Source organism: Cydia amplana, chromosome 4, assembly GCF_948474715.1.
Source record: "Cydia amplana chromosome 4, ilCydAmpl1.1, whole genome shotgun sequence".
Lineage (NCBI taxonomy): Eukaryota > Metazoa > Arthropoda > Insecta > Lepidoptera > Tortricidae > Cydia > Cydia amplana.
This window is the reverse complement of record NC_086072.1, coordinates 20,256,012-20,274,892: the sequence shown is the minus strand read 5'-3', so window position 1 is coordinate 20,274,892 and position 18,881 is coordinate 20,256,012. Positions and strand designations below refer to the sequence as shown.

Below are 18,881 nucleotides of genomic sequence, written 5' to 3'. Positions count from 1 at the left end.
AGACATGACGAATCCATAAGGGTTCCGTTTTTTGCCATTTAGCTAACCCTAAAAAAGTCATTATATGTATTACAAATTAAAGATATCTTATTGATACGGTTTTAACACCTCCTGGCACTGATTAAAATAACCGACTTGGTTTCACATTACATCTCAAAACTTTTTTGTAGTAGAAGCTTTGCGAGACTTGCACCTTTTTACATGTAATGTTTTTGATGGGATCTCATCTCTTTTTGTAGGCAGTCCTTCTTTTCGGGTTCGGGTATAGGTATTTAAATTTTAACGTCTCGATACAGTGAGCTGCCATTTTTAAGAAATTAACTTTTAAGTGTACTTAATTAAGATAAAAGTGATATAGTGGTAGTCAAAAACGATATTAAAGTGAAATAGTCAACTGTAACCTGAAAGACTGTGAAATAATCTAAAAATGGCGACCGCGTCACATTTAGGTAAGTGGATGAATAATATAGGTAGGTAAATATTTAATTTCACTTGAGAAATATACGGAGCAAAATTTTGTGAGGTGTATATTGCTATGGAACCAACCCAAAACGCGAATAAAATGAAGCAGTAGGAGGTCCCGCGGGTTCGAATCCTGGTAAGGGCATTTATTTGTGTTCATCTCGAACATTCAAGTGTGTATTTATCTAAACTGAAAGCAGCCGCAAGGCCGCACTGGCCGGGTCGCCATGTGGTGTGGGACGTAAAGACAAACACTATCTCTGGATTATAGGTTTGTTCTGATATATGATACTTATGCTAGGGTATATATGGGGCATTATCTATGAAAAGGGACCTTATTGTCGATGGCGCTTACGCCGCCCAGCGTCGCGCGGCATTGTATTTATATCGGAGCATCGTTAATAATGGCGTAAGCGCCATCGACAATAAGGTCCCTTTTCATAGATAATGTCACATATAGGGTACATGTAGGGTTGCCAGATCGAAAGGCGCTATATGGTGCACACTACAATAATTATGTATTATATGTAGTCATTTAGTACCCGTAGAACAAGCTTTTCTTAGTTTACGGTTGGGTTGGTTCGATCTCTGTAAGATTGTACCTAAAATATTGATTTCTTTATATTCTTAATTTTGATTTACATTTCCATTCCAGGCATCGAAAGCCTCGAAGGCCTCCACAGCGTGACGATCAGGCAGAAACTGACTGCTGTTTTCTCGAACAACGAGTACGTGGTGCTGGCGCCAGATGGCGCTGTCATTCTGTACGCCAAGGAGAACTCCCGCGCACTCAACCGGCTGTTCGTCGGGAAGGACCGCTCTTTTGAAATTAACATTTATGACACACAGGATAAAGAAGTTAGTATTTAGTTTTGACTTTTTTTCAACGTATGTATGAAGGTTGGCGCTGCTAAATTTACCTAAAGAGGCTCTATGGCTTTTCCCATTTTCTCGTAAGGTCAAGGCACTAACAATTCTTTCGAGATAGCGTTGTCTTCATACCTTGACCACAGATCACTTCAGTAGAGGGATTAGGACGACTCGCAGTCACCGTCCAATGGCGCTCCCATATAAAAACTGTATTGGAGCGTGACCGGTCATGTCAGGTCTTTCCACGTTTACTTACAATCTTCAATTACGTATAATAATATTTAGATTACAATTATCTACAAAATAATATAGGATAAACTTGGGCTACGTTGTATACAGGTTGTCCCTAAAACCAACGCCAAGAGTTAAAGGGCTTAACAGCTGATAGACTACAAGTTGTTGTTGTTGTTGTTAAAAAAATGTAGCTGTTCTAGCCCTGGCGTTGGTTTTAGGGACACCAGATATAAAGTGGCGTAAATGCAACTGCGTAGTCAATATAGGTTTTATTGTATGTACTACTAAAAGAGCGCCAAGAGGGTATGTCGCGTTTGTAAATGCTACATAAACCTCAAAAATTAAAATTTTCAACATAAAAAGGTTTCGGGAATATCTGAAATATCTCACACTTTTGTCTCTACTTGTAATTTTTTCTAAAATATTCTAATAACTTATTTTTTTTTGGAAATTGTCCCCAATGTGCACTGTATCACAATCACCATATCAATTCCTGAAAATCTACCATGTGTAATTTTAAGTGAAATTGTATATTGTGAGATAAATAAATCATATCATATCTGCAAGTGGTCTGTGGCTTAGGGTGGTATTCCACCTGTCCAATTTTTTGGTCCAATATGTATTGCGTCGCACATTTTGCTTAGTGAGAGAGTGGGACGCAATATCATTGGACCAAAAAATTGGACAGGTGGAATACCACCCTTAAAACAAGGCACTAACCCCTTTAGTCAATCATGATTGACCTTGGGTTGACCCCATCGATCCACCACACCCCGTTTAATGGGTTTGTTTAGTGTCGGGTGCAAACTGCACTTCAGCTGATTATTTATGTTTACATTATGGTGATGAAACTGATGAAGAAACATGTTTCTGACATTTATTTTTAAGTGTTTTCTGCGAGCTCACGGGAAAGAGTGTTAAAAAACTGAAATAGTAACTTTGAGAAGGGAAAAAATTGTGCTAATATTGCGACAACAAGAAAAATAAGTGTTCCGCGAACAAAGTTTTGTGCGGAGGCCTCCCTCCTCCCTTTTCATGTATCCCGGTCTTGACCCGTCTAGTGATTTAATTCTCTTTGCCGTCTCCCACCAGTTCCTGTAAAAGGCGTCGAGGTCATCCCGCCTATAATAATCGAAATTAACTAGATTAAATAAAATAAACTAGGTCCATGAAAATAAATGAATAAAAATTGACGGTTCAAGTCGGACTTGAATAATACGCTCTGTTAAATTGGACCTTCATTAATTCCAGGTGGTCCGTCTCCGCCGTCCGTACACGTTCGGCCCCGACAAAATGGACGTAACCTCGTGTGGCAGCCTCATCAGCGTTGTACGACAGGAGGTCACCGTCTTCAAACCAGTCCTCAACATCAATGATGCCAATGATCGACCTATGCTGAGGGTCAAGGGTCCTATGGCTACTTTTGGAGATGCTGACTTCAAAGTAAGCGATCAGGGTTTTTATAGATTTTGATCCTGACTTTAAAGTGTGTGCCAGAGGAGCCTTGCCAGCGTGGTACGACAGGCACCTTCAAGCCAGTCTTCAACACCAATGATGCCGATGACCTCCCTATGTCGAGGGTCAAGGGTCTTATGGCTACTACAGGACATGCTGACTTCAAAGTGAGTCTGTAACAACAATAATCAACAATATTACTTTTACTTTGAAGATTAAAATTCCGTGGACAGTCCATAAATCGAGGCTTGTTTTTAATTTCAGAAATTTCTATTCTTCATAAAACAAGCAAGTCCGTAAAACACTTCACGGTTAGTTTCACCATGTTTCACTAGACTTATATCGACCGGGATATGAACCGTGATTACCTTTTGTATTGTTTTTGAGATCCCGATATTTCGACGCAGTTAGGTACATGCATCTTGTTCACGGGTAATCGGGAGCTCGAAAACAATACAAAAGGTAATCACGGTTCATATCCCGGTCGATATAAGTCTAGTCAAACCAATCTTGCTCAAATAAAAAATATTTTTTTTACGGACTAAGTTGAACTCAAAACAATTATTGCCACAGAATAAACAATAATACTAGGTACAGAAGATTCACTCTCTAACAAAACGCGTCTAATATGACCGCTATCTGGCGAAAGCGCGAGCAGGCGTCCATTCCTTAGCGGTACGCGGCAACTACTATGGCTAGACACCAAAATTGGTGTGGGCCGCATGTTGGTACTTATAGGTACTTGTAGCGACGCGAAAAATCGCAGAGTGAGTCACGCCTGCCTTTGCCACGATTAGAAACCTAGTTTGTCTTTGTTTTCCAGTTATACGACACAAAGAAGCAGCAAGTGGGCGTCATCGCCAAGCGCTGCGACGGCCTGATGCGGAAAGACTACTCTGATACTAACTACTTCGGGATCACCTTCCCTGCTGACGCTACCATCGGTGTCAAGACGGCTATCATTGGGACTTGCTTCCTTATAGTGAGTCATATCAACCTTAACGTCTGGTAGCTGGGGTGGGGTGTGAGAACTCTTCTCTGATGCTGACCACTTCGAGATCACCTTCCCTGCTGACGCTACCATCGGTGTCAAGGCGGCTATCATTGGGACTTGCTTCCTTATAGTGAGTCATAAAAACCTTAACGTCTGGTAGCTGGGGTGGGATGTGAGAACTCTTCTCTGATGCTGACCACTTCGAGATCAGCTTCCCTGCTGACGCTACCGTCGGCGTCAAGGCGGCTATCATTGGGACTTGCTTTCTTATAGTGAGTCCTATCAACCTTAACGTCTGATAGCTGGGGTGGGATGTGAGATCTCTTCTCAGATGCTGACCACTTCGAGATCAGCTTCCCTGCTGACGCTACCGACGGTGTCAAGGCGGCTATCATTGGGACTTGCTTCCTTATAGTGAGTCATATCAACCTTAACGTCTGATAGATGGGGTGGAGTGTGAGAACTCTCCTCTGATGCTAACCACTTCGAGATCATGGGGCTGGCTGACGCGGGAACTTAATACTGTGTCTATTTTTCTACATATATTATTAAAGAATATTTATTTCTTGTTAAGTTAATTAGACAATTGTAGGTACATACTTTTGATACTTAGTCGTCTTATTCACGCATTAAATGATTAATTATATGGCGACAAAAGCATCTGGACAAATTTATTGGAATTCCGTAAGTAACTGTTTTTTTACTCACTGTGCAATCAAAACGAGTGGCACTTATACCTAATAAATTTACACATTAAAAACCAAACTCAAATTCATTGCAATTGAATGTACGTTAAATCTGTTTTTCTTATTCTTTCCAGGATTTCCTGCACTACAAAAAGTGATCGGCGAAGCTGAAAATGAAGATGTTAAAATTAAGATAAACCGCACTTGTGCATACAATATTATATACGTAGTGTTTTCAAAATAAACAATTTTAACGATAAATTCCGTGCTGTTTTCATAGTTTCTCAACATAACAAACACGACAGAATTAATCTCTAGCCGCCCAGAGACCTATAAAAAGGTCTCCTGTTCCATTCTAATTTGAACTTTGTGTTGACAAAATAAAATTTCATTTTGCTTGGCAAGGTTTGACGTATGGGCGGCTAGAGGTTAAGGGCGCCATCTATTGCAAGTTTATTGAAACTTGGTAGTTTCATATTTCGCTACTAGATGGCTCTTTTCTGGGCTTATTACAGTGCCATCTATCAGCAAGCACTATGGCATAACGAAATAAGTAGGTACATTGCACTCATGTGTTCATTTCGAAGTTTTGCTATTGGATAATAGATGGCGTGGACACCAGTTAATTTAGACTTATAATAACACTGATTGACAATGAAGAAGTCGAGTCGGTAAGGTATGTTGGGATACTTGGGATGGATGCGGGTTAAGGTGGTTCGACTAGGTTACTCAAAGCTTAACCCTCGCTAGATGGCGCCACTTTCGCAAAATTTCATGTTTTATTTTTTTGTGGAATGGTCTTGGTATTTGTATACTTAAAAGTATGTTTAGCGAACTCTTTAAGTAAATATTGAACTATTAAAATAAACATTGAATACTTCATTGTGCAAAAACCACCCTTTAAAGTCGACGGAGTGTTGCTGTCATGCTTTTTCCTACTATAACTCACACATTTCAATTTCAATTTCAATTTCACACAACGTAAGTATGCTGCAATAGCGTTACGGTATGTTCGTGGAAATACGTGCAAGAGGATTGGGGTTCAAGACTGGTGCGAGTAGGTAATTTCATTTTGTTTATTTTTGTCCTTTTTGTGTTATCTTAATGAGCAATTATTATATATAAAAAATCGCGCTATACAGCGCGGGAATGCTGCCTGCGTGATGGGCACCTTGCCGAGGGGCCTAGGCTTAGAAGGTAGGTTTTAGGGATTTTTATTTTTTTATTAGGTTTAGTTTTAGTTATTTTATTTTATAAGGAGGGCTTTAATATCCGCCAATATCCACTGTTTCCTCGAGCCTCCGGGCCTCTGCCGCACCGATGGTAGAAGGCCGGACGGCTTGATTTTGGTGCCGTGGCAGAGGGGTAAGTGCCGCTGCTATGGGACGCCACGTGCGTTAGCACTTTCGCAGCCTCACACCTCGGCCGAACTGTGCGGACGGCTGGTGCCGCTGCAGATTTTGCCGCGGTCAAGAAGCGGGATAAGTACGCGAACCTTACGTTTACGCGCTTACGCGTACGGAAGTTTTTGATACCAAAACCTGACGTAATGACCGACATTTTAGGACATATTTTTATGCTAGGATGGAGAATACCTACTGACGATTCTTAGTAGAATGAACCCAAGGAAGTCCAGGTTTGTAAGTGTCAGGTATCAGTTTTTTTTAAAGCGCTAATAGTTTGTTCTACAAGTAAAGCAATCCCTTACTGCCCAGCCTCTAATAAAGTAGTAGGTAATTGTAAAATAAAAGGAAAACATTAATTTAATTTATTTTTATTTTGAATTCAAGTACCTACAGTACATTTTTAGGGTTCCGTACCCAAAGGGTAAAAAACGGGACCCTATTACTAAGACTTCGCTGTCCGTCCGTCCGTCCGTCCGTCCGTCCGTCCGTCCGTCTGTCACCAGGCTGTATCTCACGAACCGTGATAGCTAGACAGTTGAAATTTTCGCAGATGATGTATTTCTGTTGCCGCTATAACAACAAATACTAAAAACAGAATAAAATAAAGATTTAAGTGGGGCTCCCATACAACAAACGTGATTTTTGACCGAAGTTAAGCAACGTCGGGCGGGGTCAGTACTTGGATGGGTGACCGTTTTTTTTGCTTGTTTTGCTCTATTTTTTGTTGATGGTGCGGAACCCTCCGTGCGCGAGTCCGACTCGCACTTGGCCGGTTTTTTTTCATATTTGTTATCCGTAGTAGTCCCTGTACCTGAAAGAAATATAATATCATGAAAAATCTCTAATGTAATAGGAAGAAAGATGATGCAACAATATGGATTCTAATAAAGTTATAATCAAGTTATAATTTACTTACCTGGTAGTAACTAGTAATAATTGTGTTTTTCATTCATAGACAAAATTCCATTATTTTCAACCACAGGAAATTTTATACATTTCATTTTTATTGCTGTGAGGATGTCCTGATTGTAAAGATCAAAGAGATTAGGTAGAGTATAATTTCTAATTATCTTTGTAAAAATTAAACGAATACGCTTAGCCCATACTTAATCAATCGATTTTTGAAAATAAGAAAAATTAAATTAAATTAAAAAAAAAAAACAACACGAAATTTAGGTGCAAAAAAAAATACAAAAAGTTACGTCCCAGCATACAATGACTGGGGATTGAACCGGGAACCTTCCGTTTGTAAGCAAAAAAGCGACTGTTTACAAAACGCACCATGATAGTTCTTAGCAGGGATGTTGCGGATGCAGATTTTTTGACATCCGCGGATGCGGATGCGGATGCGGATATTTAAAGGCTCACATCCCTGGATGCGGATGCGGATGCGGATGTCAAGATTAGGTACTTAGAAAACGTCAAATATTACATTTTTAGTATTTTTTTTATTAAAAAAAACGTAACGTTTAGTATTTGAGCAAGAATATAGGTGCGTCATATTTAATAAACAGTAACTTGGCCGACTTTTCTGGATCTAGACGATTTCGTTATAGGTAATGACGAAATTACCTAGCACTTACGCCGCCGCTAAGACGTTCCTGGGCCGACTTGTTCGACATCCGCATCCGCATAAGCTCCGCATCGATTTCATGCGGATGCGGATGCGGATGCGGATGTTGAAAATAATGCGGAAGTTCCGCGGTTGCGGATGCGGATGCGGATGTTCGCAACATCCCTGGTTCTTAGCTAAGCTGACGAAATTCGGGTACTTATTCAACAAAATCGGGTAGGTCAACAAAATTGCACTAAACATGACGGCACTTCAAATTCACGCCGTGGTCAGCCCGGCAACGTTGGAAATGGTATGGCAAGGTCGCAAATGTATCCGTACACGACATTTATGACGCACACATACGTAAAATTGATGAAAAGTTAACTATGATTTTTGCATGATTTCTGTATGAAGCATTGTTTTCCTATTCATTTAGCCTAAATGAATATTCGAAAGAAGATAAATGCGGAAATATTTATGTAGTAATAGTGTGTAGTTACTTAATGAAAGTCGATTGAATTTTGTATGAAAATCGAACCACCTTAAGACCGTAGGAAATTCATTTCCGCCAAAGTAGGCTTTATTTCTTAATTTCGACAACAAGGTGTAAGACGATATTTCATTGCGCCTCGGCTGCTAGTGTCCCTCCCCCGCTCAGTGATGTCACTGATGTCGGACATGTGCTACGCGCCATTAAAGAGACGGAGATAATTTTGGTCATTTTTCTGGCCATCCGGTCTTCGCCCTGTAATTTTTGTCGCGTATTGTGATAAAACTGTGGTTGTTTTTGTGATTCAGTTAGAGATGGGTAGTGAGTAAATACTCACGGGTAAATACCGAGTAAATACTCAGTATTTACTCAATATACCCGTATTTACTCGTTTATACCCAAATTGGTGGGTATTCGCTCCGTGCAAAGCGGGTGGTAGGGGAAGCCGAAACGATCGCAGCGCTTGATGTGGCCAATAATGACAAGATTGGTAACAGTATTTCTGTCAATTCCCATACTTCTCAGTTATTTTAGCTTTATAATCATACTTACGATAAAAATGGGTCACGATAGCTATTGTGTGGTAAACTGCAATAATACTGGACGAAACAGTAATAGTAAATTTTATATATGTATTTTCAACGCCGAGCGAGATATTAGCCTTTTATACCATATAGTACTATTCCAGGCTTAACAACGTAATGGCTAAACATTTTATCTAGTCTATGTCAACACAGAGTTTTTCTTGTATGTTAATAAAATAGTATGGCTAATACAGTGTACCAACATTAAGTGATTGTAATATTAGTTATTGAAAGCCCATCAAAAGCACACTTTTGGCATGTAGGGTTATCTGTCGTCTGTCACAAGTGTCACAACAGACATTGTGCCTATTAAACCGGAGAACATACATTTTTAACATAAAATGTGTTGATTAAAACCTGTGAAAAAGGTCAAAGTTTTTATAATTGCAAGCATCGTACGTATCCCCAGGAAGAGGATCACTATGTGAGTCATCAAAACATAGTGAAACATGCGTTTTTTCCTTGAAACAACAACGAAGGAAATTGACCGAATAATATAAAATACACAGATAATTCTTACTGTTTTCACTAAAGCATAAACCAAGTGTATTAAACATTAAATACGAATAGATTCCGCACATTGTTAAGTACATTATAGTAAATATTTTTAAGGAATAATCTTTATTTTGTTGCGCTCGCTATTTGACAGCGCCGACCACGTTGCGAACGCTAGGCGGCGCTGCCATCGTGCACGGTCCCAATAGAGTGCTGAAAGGGGCATATAAATTTGAAATATAGGTGTATTTTGTAAGCCGCTACTGGATTAAGAACTCAAAATTGTAAGAAATGCATTTTTAAGAGGGGCACTCCATACATGTAACTAATTGTCACAATTTTTTTTCAGAAACCACCAACGTGTTGCACATCATTTGAGCCAGAACACTTATGGGTGACGTCACACCTGGGAGTTGACGGGTTAAATGGGTCTTTAAAAATAACTGGAAAGTTACTAAGAACATTTTTGGATAAATTGAATATTTTTGGAAAAAACCGTTTCGAAAGGCCAAAATAATGTTTATCTCTCTATAACTTTAGAAGCAAAGTTCAGAAAAAATATAATATATCGGGAGATTAGCCGTGTAATAGAGTACAATAAACTATATTTTGAACATCATCGGTTGAGCCATTTTTGAGTTTTCTTTAAAAAACCCTTAATAAAAGGTCGTAAGTGCCGCGTAAACATGCACTTTCGCGCGTCATGCAGTTATCTAGAACATCGATAGAATTTAAGTACCATATTTTTAAATTAAATACCTTCTTATTTAAAACAAAATTGTTAACTATGCATTATCACAATTTGCCTCTCACTAATAATTACCTTCTTTTCCTAAATTAAGCGTCCTATATGCTTTTTATTTTATAGATATTGTTAATATACATTAGCACTCTTCAATATAAGACAATTTTGTTCTTAAATCTCACTTTTCAGGGTTCCGTACCCAAAGGGTAAAAACGGGACCCTATTACTAAGACTCCGCTGTCCGTCCGTCCGTCCGTCCGTCCGTCTGTCACCAGGCTGTATCTCACGAACCGTGATAGCTAGACAGTTGAAATTTTCACAGATGATGTATTTCTGTTGCCGCTATAACAACAAATACTAAAAACAGAATAAAACAAAGATTTAAGTGGGGCTCCCATACAACAAACGTGATTTTAGACCGAAGTTAAGCAACGTCGGGCGAGGTCAGTACTTGGATGGGTGACCGTTTTTTTGCTTGTTTTGCTCTATTTTTTGTTGATGGTGCGGAACCCTCCTTGCGCGAGTCCGACTCGCACTTGGCCGGTTTTTTATTTAATATTTTATAAGCAATCGTTTTTACCCACCTAAATGAGTAATTACGGGTATTTATCGGGTGCTTTGAGTAAATACCGAGTAAATACTCAGTATTTACTCACCCCTACCCATCTCTAGATTCAGTTGATGTAAAATTTCGTTTTAAAGGTTTATCTTTAAATCAATCCAATCAAAACAGCCCTAGGACTGCTGTAGACCGATTTCCGATCTTCGCCCTTTCAGGTAAAGATCGGAAAGCAACAATCCGAACTTTACCCATTTAAAATCCAGCAGTGATTGTCAAACTTTCAATTTTTATGACTGCAATAAATCTGTTTTTATTGTAATTATTTCGTTCCATTTTACCAAATTTACCACAGATTTACCAAATTTTCGCGTGTAGGTCAAGATCGGATGCAAAAATACAAAAAAATAAACATCTCATGAGAACTTTTAAGTTTCTAGTTATTCATGGCTGCAATTTATATACGTTGGAGGAGGTTAAACATCGGATATATCCTTTTGAATACCTTATTATCTGAGCATTAGAAGTGTTTTTTTTTCGCCATCCGATCTTAACCCGTGATGACAAATTCATCGTTACCTTCGAAAAAAAATTTGTCTCATCTTTACACTGGTACGAAGCTGAAACCGTGGAATATTGAAAGTTGCCAATATTCAGGCCTAAACTATGGTTATTATTTAACGAATTGCACCACATTTCTAGAATCTATCACTTACTGAGATCGGGAAAAAAATTTTTTCGCGAGGTCTCTCAATCAGGGATGTTGCGGATGCAGATTTTTTGACATCCGCGGATGCGGATGCGGATGCGGATATTTAAAGGCTCACATCCGCGGATGCGGATGCGGATGCGGATGTCAAGATTAGGTACTTAGAAAACGTCAAATATTACATTTTTAGTATTTTTTTATTAAAAAAAACGAAACGTTTAGTATTTGAGCAAGAATATAGGTGCGTTATATTTAATAAACAGTAACTTGGCCGACTTTTCTGGATCTAGACGATTTCGTTATAGGTAATGACGAAATTACCTAGCACTTACGCCGCCGCTAAGACGTTCCTGTACCGACTTGTTCGACATCCGCATCCGCATAAGCTCCGCATCGATTTTATGCGGATGCGGATGTTGAAAATAATGCGGAAGTTCCGCGGTTGCGGATGCGGATGCGGATGTTAGCAACATCCATGCTCTCAATTAGTCCCAAAATCGTCCGGCATTACCCCAACATACCTTATGGATGATTTTTTTTGAGATAAATGTACACAATTATGTTGTATATAGTGTATAATCATTATATATATAAGAAATGAACACATAAATTCGAATTTTGCATTTCATTTATCTCAAATAACAAGTTTTTACCCATTTTGCTAATAAAGTAGTCAGTAGGTAAGGTTCATTTTAATTTTATCAGTGGGTTATTAATAGAATCTAGGTTTTTTATTATTTTTATTTCAGCAGGTAATGTATCTAATATAAATCTAATGTTATATTGAGACGTCCGTTTTGCAGCAGCCAAATGAAGTAGCCCAACCATATCATGTCACCTTTCCATTCCATGAGCATTTCTCAAGAAAGAAACAGTCCTTTTTTGTTACCAGATTTCCTTACACATTTGGTAACAAAAAAGGAATGTTTCTTAGAAACTTTCTGGGACATTTTGGGAAATGTGGTGGAAGTTATTCAGCTTCATGTAAGTACTTTATCAGCATACCAATTTTTATAGAAATCTAAGATGTGATCGAAACGTACAAACTTTTTGAGAATTGCTCCCACAACCCCAATGTTATTGATTGACCACAGATTCCGTAACAATATATATGTCGTAGTCAGATCGTATAATCCGCCGTATTACATTACGGCTAGCCGTTTTACAAAACAGGGGCGTTTTGAAATGCGGCGGTTCGACGATTAGCCGGATTGTCATTGCGATACGTTCTTCAATAAGGCGGCCTACGTTTAGCCGCATCGTATCTACTATTTAGATTGTAGAGTGACCAGTTCTTTCGGTCGCCTACGTAACCGGAGTTTGACAATATTTGCAATTTAATTTATTTTTACCATGGTCCCACCGCACTACATATGTTTCTTTTCCAAAACATTTCCTTCACAACTTAAATAGACGGAGCCCCGCAAGCGGGGCTCCTATTTCTGGGCGGTTTGCCCTTCGGGCATCTGAAGCTACCTAACGAACCTAACCTACTTACCTACCTACGCTTTTTTCCCCAAAGTGTAATGTTTTCACGGACGTCTCACTAAATCAATAGGTAGGTAGGTTAGGTTCGTTAGGTAGCTTCAGATGCCCGAAGGGCAAACCGCTCAGAAATAGGAGCCCCGCAAAGCGGGGCTCCGTCTAGTTAAGTTGCGAAGGAAATGTTTTTTGAAAAGAAACAGTCCGACGAACTCCAGATTTGATGGACACCCCAGCGTTTTTCATAGTTTGTTGTTGTTATGTCAAACAGCGCCACGAGTGTTAAAAATGGGAACTAAAAACTGTCAAAGCGGCGGCTAATGACTCGCTGTATTACATTACGGCTAGCCGTGTTGAAGAACGTATGGCGCCGAATACATTCCGGCGGATTTTCATTCAGCCGCATTCAATCCGGCTAATCGTCGAACCGCCGCATTTCAAAACGCCCCTGTTTTTTTTTTTTTATTAAAAATGGGCTTACTCATGGCCACAGACTAGCCGAGGCGAAGACGTGGCCTACGATGGAGCGAGTCTGCCCAGAAGGTGCCTGTTCACCCTAGATTTGAAGGTTGCCGGGTTATATGAGCTCGGAAATATAGACGCCGGCAAGGAATTCCATTCCTTGGCAGTGCGCATAAGGAAAGAGGAAGCAAAGCGCTTCGTGCGGATTCGTGGAATATCTACCAAGTAAGGATGGAAACCGGCCGTGCGTCTAAAAGTCCGATGGTAGAATGGGGACGGTGGAATAAGCTCGTGTAGCTCTTGAGCACACTCCCCGAAGTGCAATCTGTAGAACACCGATAGACTGGCGACTTTCCGCCGATGGGCCAAAGACTGAAGCTTACCCGTTAGCTTCTTGTCACCAATCATCCTCCTGGCTCTGCGCTCCACTGAGTCTAAAGCGGCGAGTTGGTATTTAGCTGAGCCGTCCCACAGGTGGCTGCAATACTCCATACACGAAAACGCCCCTGTTTTGTAAAACGGCTAGCCGTAATGTAATACGGCGGATTATACAATCCGACTGCGACATATACATAAAAACTTACAATAACAAGATACTAAACAGTTAAAACAGCCCAGGGTCCCGATAAGCCACGACTTTTACGATCAAAGTTCACTCGTAAAGTTTTCTATAGCAAGTACATATAGCAGCGCCAACTTATTCATACGACGGCTAAATTTGGAACTAATACTCCTTGAAATAAAAAGGTCTTAAGTCTGTTTAAAAATTCAATACGCGTACGTCGTTTTGATACCTAACTGATGTTGCGTGTTCTTCTTTCTAATAACTCGTATCTGATATTTTGTAAATTGAAAGATTGAACTTTATCTTAATCAATTTAAAGTTAAATTTCGCGTGAAATAAAAGAGAAAAAGATGGGTGGTCTTTGAAGATCATTGTGGATGTATGAAGTCTGAATAAGCGCTGCTTTAAAAGGTTTTCAGGAAAAGATAAGAATCAACAGAACACAACACAAGGACGATTTTACAAAAAAAACCGGCCAAGTGCAAGTCAGACTCACGCACGAAGGGTTCCGTACCATTCCGTAATATCGAGCAAAAAACGGCAAAAAAATCACGTTTGTTGTATGGGAGCCCCGATTAAATATTTATTTTATTCTGTTTTTAGTATTTGTTGTTATAGCGGCAACAGAAATACATCATCTGTGAAAATTTCAACTGTCTATAGCTATCACGGTTCATGAGATACAGCCTGGTGACAGACAGACAGACGGAGAGTGGTTGAGTCTTAATAATAGGGTCCGTTTTTACCCTTTGCGTACGGAATCCTAAAAAAGGTACAATTTGCTAGCTTTTCGGTGAAGGAAAACATCGTGAGGAAGCCTGCATACATCTCCGAAGAAATTCAGAGGTGTATGTGAAGTCCCCAATCTGCATTGGGCTAGTGTCGGGACTATTAGCCCAAGCCCACGAGGAGAGGCCTGTGCCCAGCAGTGGGACGTATATACACGGTGTCTCTGACCATGGCGCTTTAAATCCAGGGCTTGATTTTACTCGCTAAACTGAGCTACTTTTACTATGGGACCAACCCTAAAATCGGGGAAAAAAATTTGGCTTTTCCATAGAAAACGTCGACATCTGAATCTGATCAGCCAAAATGTATGAAAAAGTAAATTTTTTTCTCGGGATTTCGGGGTTGGTGCCATAATAAAAGTAGCTCAGTTTAGCGAGTAGAATCGAGCCCTGGATTTAAAGCCCCATGGTCAGAGATACCCTGTATAGGCTGAAATTATAGGGTTCCGTTGTTTCCCATAAAGTTTTAAGTCATAATGTACCTATTGTTTGTCATATTATCATTAGTCATAAAACTGAAACCGTTAACTTTTCAGGATTTTCATCTGGTTATCCTATAGATGGGTTAGGTTAGGTTTGTTTTATGGCAATCCTGAAAAGAGACGCGTTTCTGAACCGAATAAATTATGACTAACGAAAATGCGGGCAAACAATACATTATGACTTAAAACTATTTGTGAAACAATAGAGACCTTGAAATTATTATTGGTGACTTTACAAATCAAGTTTTATTTTAAGAAAATCAAGAAAATGCCAAAAGCGAACCTGTTAGCGATGCGCTCACTATAGCTACATACTGTACTTATACCTATATAATTAGTTAAGTTTTATTCCTAAGGAAAAGTTGCCATGTTAATTCGATACTTAAGAACTAACGTTTAAGGTTCAAAATTGTTTGTCAATATCTTATTGTTAATATCTTATGCAAGTAATGCAATATGTTACTATGCGCCGGCGGCAGTCCGCTGCTAGACGCGATCCATTTCACTCGACTCTGTATCCGAAAATCGAATTAAAGTTCATTGTTAAGTTCAACTTTGCCTTTTCATTCCTCGTGCCAGTGCCATAATCTACAAAGTGGTCCTTCGAGCCGGATTATGCATCGAACGCCTATAAAAATGGAAACTCGCAGTGCGAGGGCACGTCGGGAGCACGAGGAGCACATGGCGCGCGAGCGAGAACAAAGAAAAAGTGAGGTTATACCGCCGTGCAATGTAACTACGCCCGAAAAAGTCGAGAAACCTTTGGATCCGATGGTCAAGAAGTTTCTACAACACAAATTAAACGCGACAGGCAGCATAAAGTCGGAGCCGATGCAGCAATTTAAGCAAATTCCCGACACGAAGCCTGCCGCGTCACATGTGGGTGCCGTCCCGAGTAGCAAGTGCTCACGAAGATCATCAGCCTCTAAAGAATCCAGGCGAAAACAATTAATTTTGGACGCCGCAAAGGAAAAGGCTGCGATTCAAATGGACCTTATTAATAAAACCTTAGACGCGCAACTTGCAGCGCTTAGTGACGAAGAGGAGCTAGAGGAATACAGTTCACAATTCGATGGTAATTTACCTCTTCGCAACGATATAAATGCGTGGGTTGAGCAGCAAAGCAACCACACGGAACTACCTGAGGAGCAGCACGCCCCCGACAATGGAGTCACAACGGACACGCTGCACATTCCAGTTCCAGCACGGATGCCTACACCTGTCATACCCTCCGCATTCACCGAGCAAGCTCAGCCGAGGCCAGCGTCTAGCTTAGCACCGCGCGCCGCCGCCGATGGCTTCATGCCGGCAGCGCCGCCTGCGCCCGAAGGTACCGTCAGCGCGCTCAACCAAACAGTGCAATTATTAGCCGGCGCACTTAAAGACCTATCGACCGCTAGCAACCAAGTGCCTAACGCCAGTCTGCTCAGCCGCATTAGCACGCCTAAGGACCTACCTGAATTTTCAGGTGACCAGTTAGAATGGCTTCAGTTCAAACAGGCCTACCAAGAGTCTACTGAGGTCTGTAAATTTACAGATAAAGAAAATTTATGGAGACTTCGTAAATGTCTTAAAGGAGCCGCACGAGATGCAGTCGCCGCATTGTTCATCAGCGCCACGTCGCCCGACCGGGTAATGTCGACATTGGAGCTACGTTTTGGAAACCCTGACAGCATCATTTCTCGTATTCTGCAAGACATGAAGAAACTTCAGCCTTTACAACTCGAATATCATAAGGATATAGTTATGTTCGCAGTAAAGGTTCAAAACTTCGTAGTAGCTGTGCGAGCAGTAGGACGCGAGGAGTACCTACACGGCATGAATATCGTCTCCATCATACTGTCCAAGCTGCCCACTGTGCTCATCTCCAAATGGTCAGATTACAGTTTTAAACTTCTTCAAGATGCGCAGAAATCGAGGTTAGTCATTCTATCGGATTTTCTTAATGACGAAGCATTGAAGATTTCTAAAACTGCAAGTTTCTTAACAACTACGCGCAGCGATACCTTTAAAAACAAGTCAAGCGATCATTCGTCATCCCGTACACAAACTGTTTTACTACAAACTGAAGAAGGCGATTTAAAATGTTTATTTTGCCGAACAGCTGTGCATAAGTTAACGGAATGCAAACCATTCAAAAAAGCGTTGCGCAAAGTACGATGGCAACACGTAAAGAAAAACGGCTTATGCTACAAATGCATTATCTCCAAGCATGAACGCGATACCTGCAAGTCCCCTGCGTGCGACAAGGACGGCTGCGGAGCTCCACATCATCGCCTACTACATTATCCGGTAAACAACAGTGCGCGTGACGTCACGGCGGCGCCCGCGCCGCTACCGAGTGCAAGTGTACCGAATAATAGTATCGCGATAAACGGACCCGTGCCGCGCGAACCCGCGTTCAAGCCAGTGACGGAAACTTTAACTCATATAAATGCGACCGACAGCAGAGTGTTGTTAAAAGTAGTACCAGTGCGTGTTCAGGGACCTAACGGTATGGTAAATAGCACCGCGCTATTGGACGATGGATCTACCATCTCGTTAATAAGTGCCAATCTCGCGCAACGCGTCGGCCTACGTGGTAACTCGCAGACATTACACGTTCACGGTGCGTTTAAAAATGATGGGATTGAGTACAAATCGACCAAAGTGAATGTCGACATTAAAGGTATGGACGATAAGGTTTATAATGTTAAATTGCGTTGTGTTGAAGAATTGAGTTTGCCAATACAAACACTGTCTGTTTTAAAATTAGTTAACTATTCTCACCTAGCAGATTTAAAACATAAATTTTGTACCACTGATTCAGAACCTGAATTATTGTTAGGTCAGGATAACTTACATGTTGTGATACCTATTCAAGTAAGGGAGGGTAAAGATAATAATGAGCCATCAGCTACACTCACCCGCCTCGGCTGGAGCGTCCATGGGAAAGTGTGCGTGCCGCGGACTGTCCGTCGGTCCAGGGGCTCACCATCTGTCGCTGTCCATAGTAACCTTTTTATTGCAGATAGCGGAGCAGATCACGATACCACATCAGACGAGTGCCTCCTAAGGGAAATCCACGAAGATGTTAGGCGCTCGTTTCTGCTAGATTCCATGGGCGTGACAGCGCACGCGCGTCAAAAGGCCGACGACGCCCGCGCCGTCGCGCTGCTGGAGCGCTCCGCCGAGCTCATCGATGGGCGCTGGTATGTCGGCCTTCCATGGAAGGACGAACACCGTCCCATGCCTGACTCCCGCCCAAACGCGCTTACCAGGATGAAGGGTATTGAGCGCAAAATGGGTAAGGATCCAGGATTCGCTGACAGGTACCGTGAAAGGGTCAATCATTTATTAGAAAATGATTACGCTATGGAACTGACTAATACTGAGGCCACGCCGAAGACTTATTACTTACCTCATTTCGGCGTGGACAACCCGAACAAGCGAAAACTCCGTCTGGTCTTCGATGCTGCCAGTCAGGTAAGTGGTAGCTCGCTAAATGATTATTTGCTCACAGGGCCTGACCTATTGTCATCGCTTTTAGGTATAATGCTGCGCTTTCGGGAGCATCCAATTGCAGTAACAGGTGACATTAGGGACATGTTCTTAAGGGTTAAGATCCAGCAAGACGACCAGGACGCACTGAGGTTTCTGTGGCGAAACGACCCCACAGAAAACATGAAGACGTACGCGATGACGTCACTTATTTTTGGTGCAAATTGTGCTCCGTTTGTCGCGCAATTTGTTAAAAATAAAAACGCCCAGCGATTTGAATCGTCATTTCCCGCCGCCGTCGATGCCATCGTCAACTCGCACTATATGGACGACTACATCGACAGCCTGCCCGACGAGGCGACAGCGATCGAAATGGTA

The 18,881-nt window shown here is 41.1% G+C and overlaps 1 protein-coding gene across 1 annotated transcript; it reads left to right on the top strand.

The window, feature by feature from the left end:
* Positions 1-347: 347 nt before the first annotated feature.
* LOC134647550 (uncharacterized) lies at positions 348-3,916 on the top strand (the record flags this gene model as incomplete). Its single annotated transcript, XM_063501903.1, has 4 exons — positions 348-449; positions 1,118-1,320; positions 2,818-3,009; positions 3,845-3,916. Coding segments are annotated over exons 1-4 (489 nt in total), but the record flags the coding sequence as incomplete, so codon positions are not given.
* Positions 3,917-18,881: the final 14,965 nt, after the last annotated feature.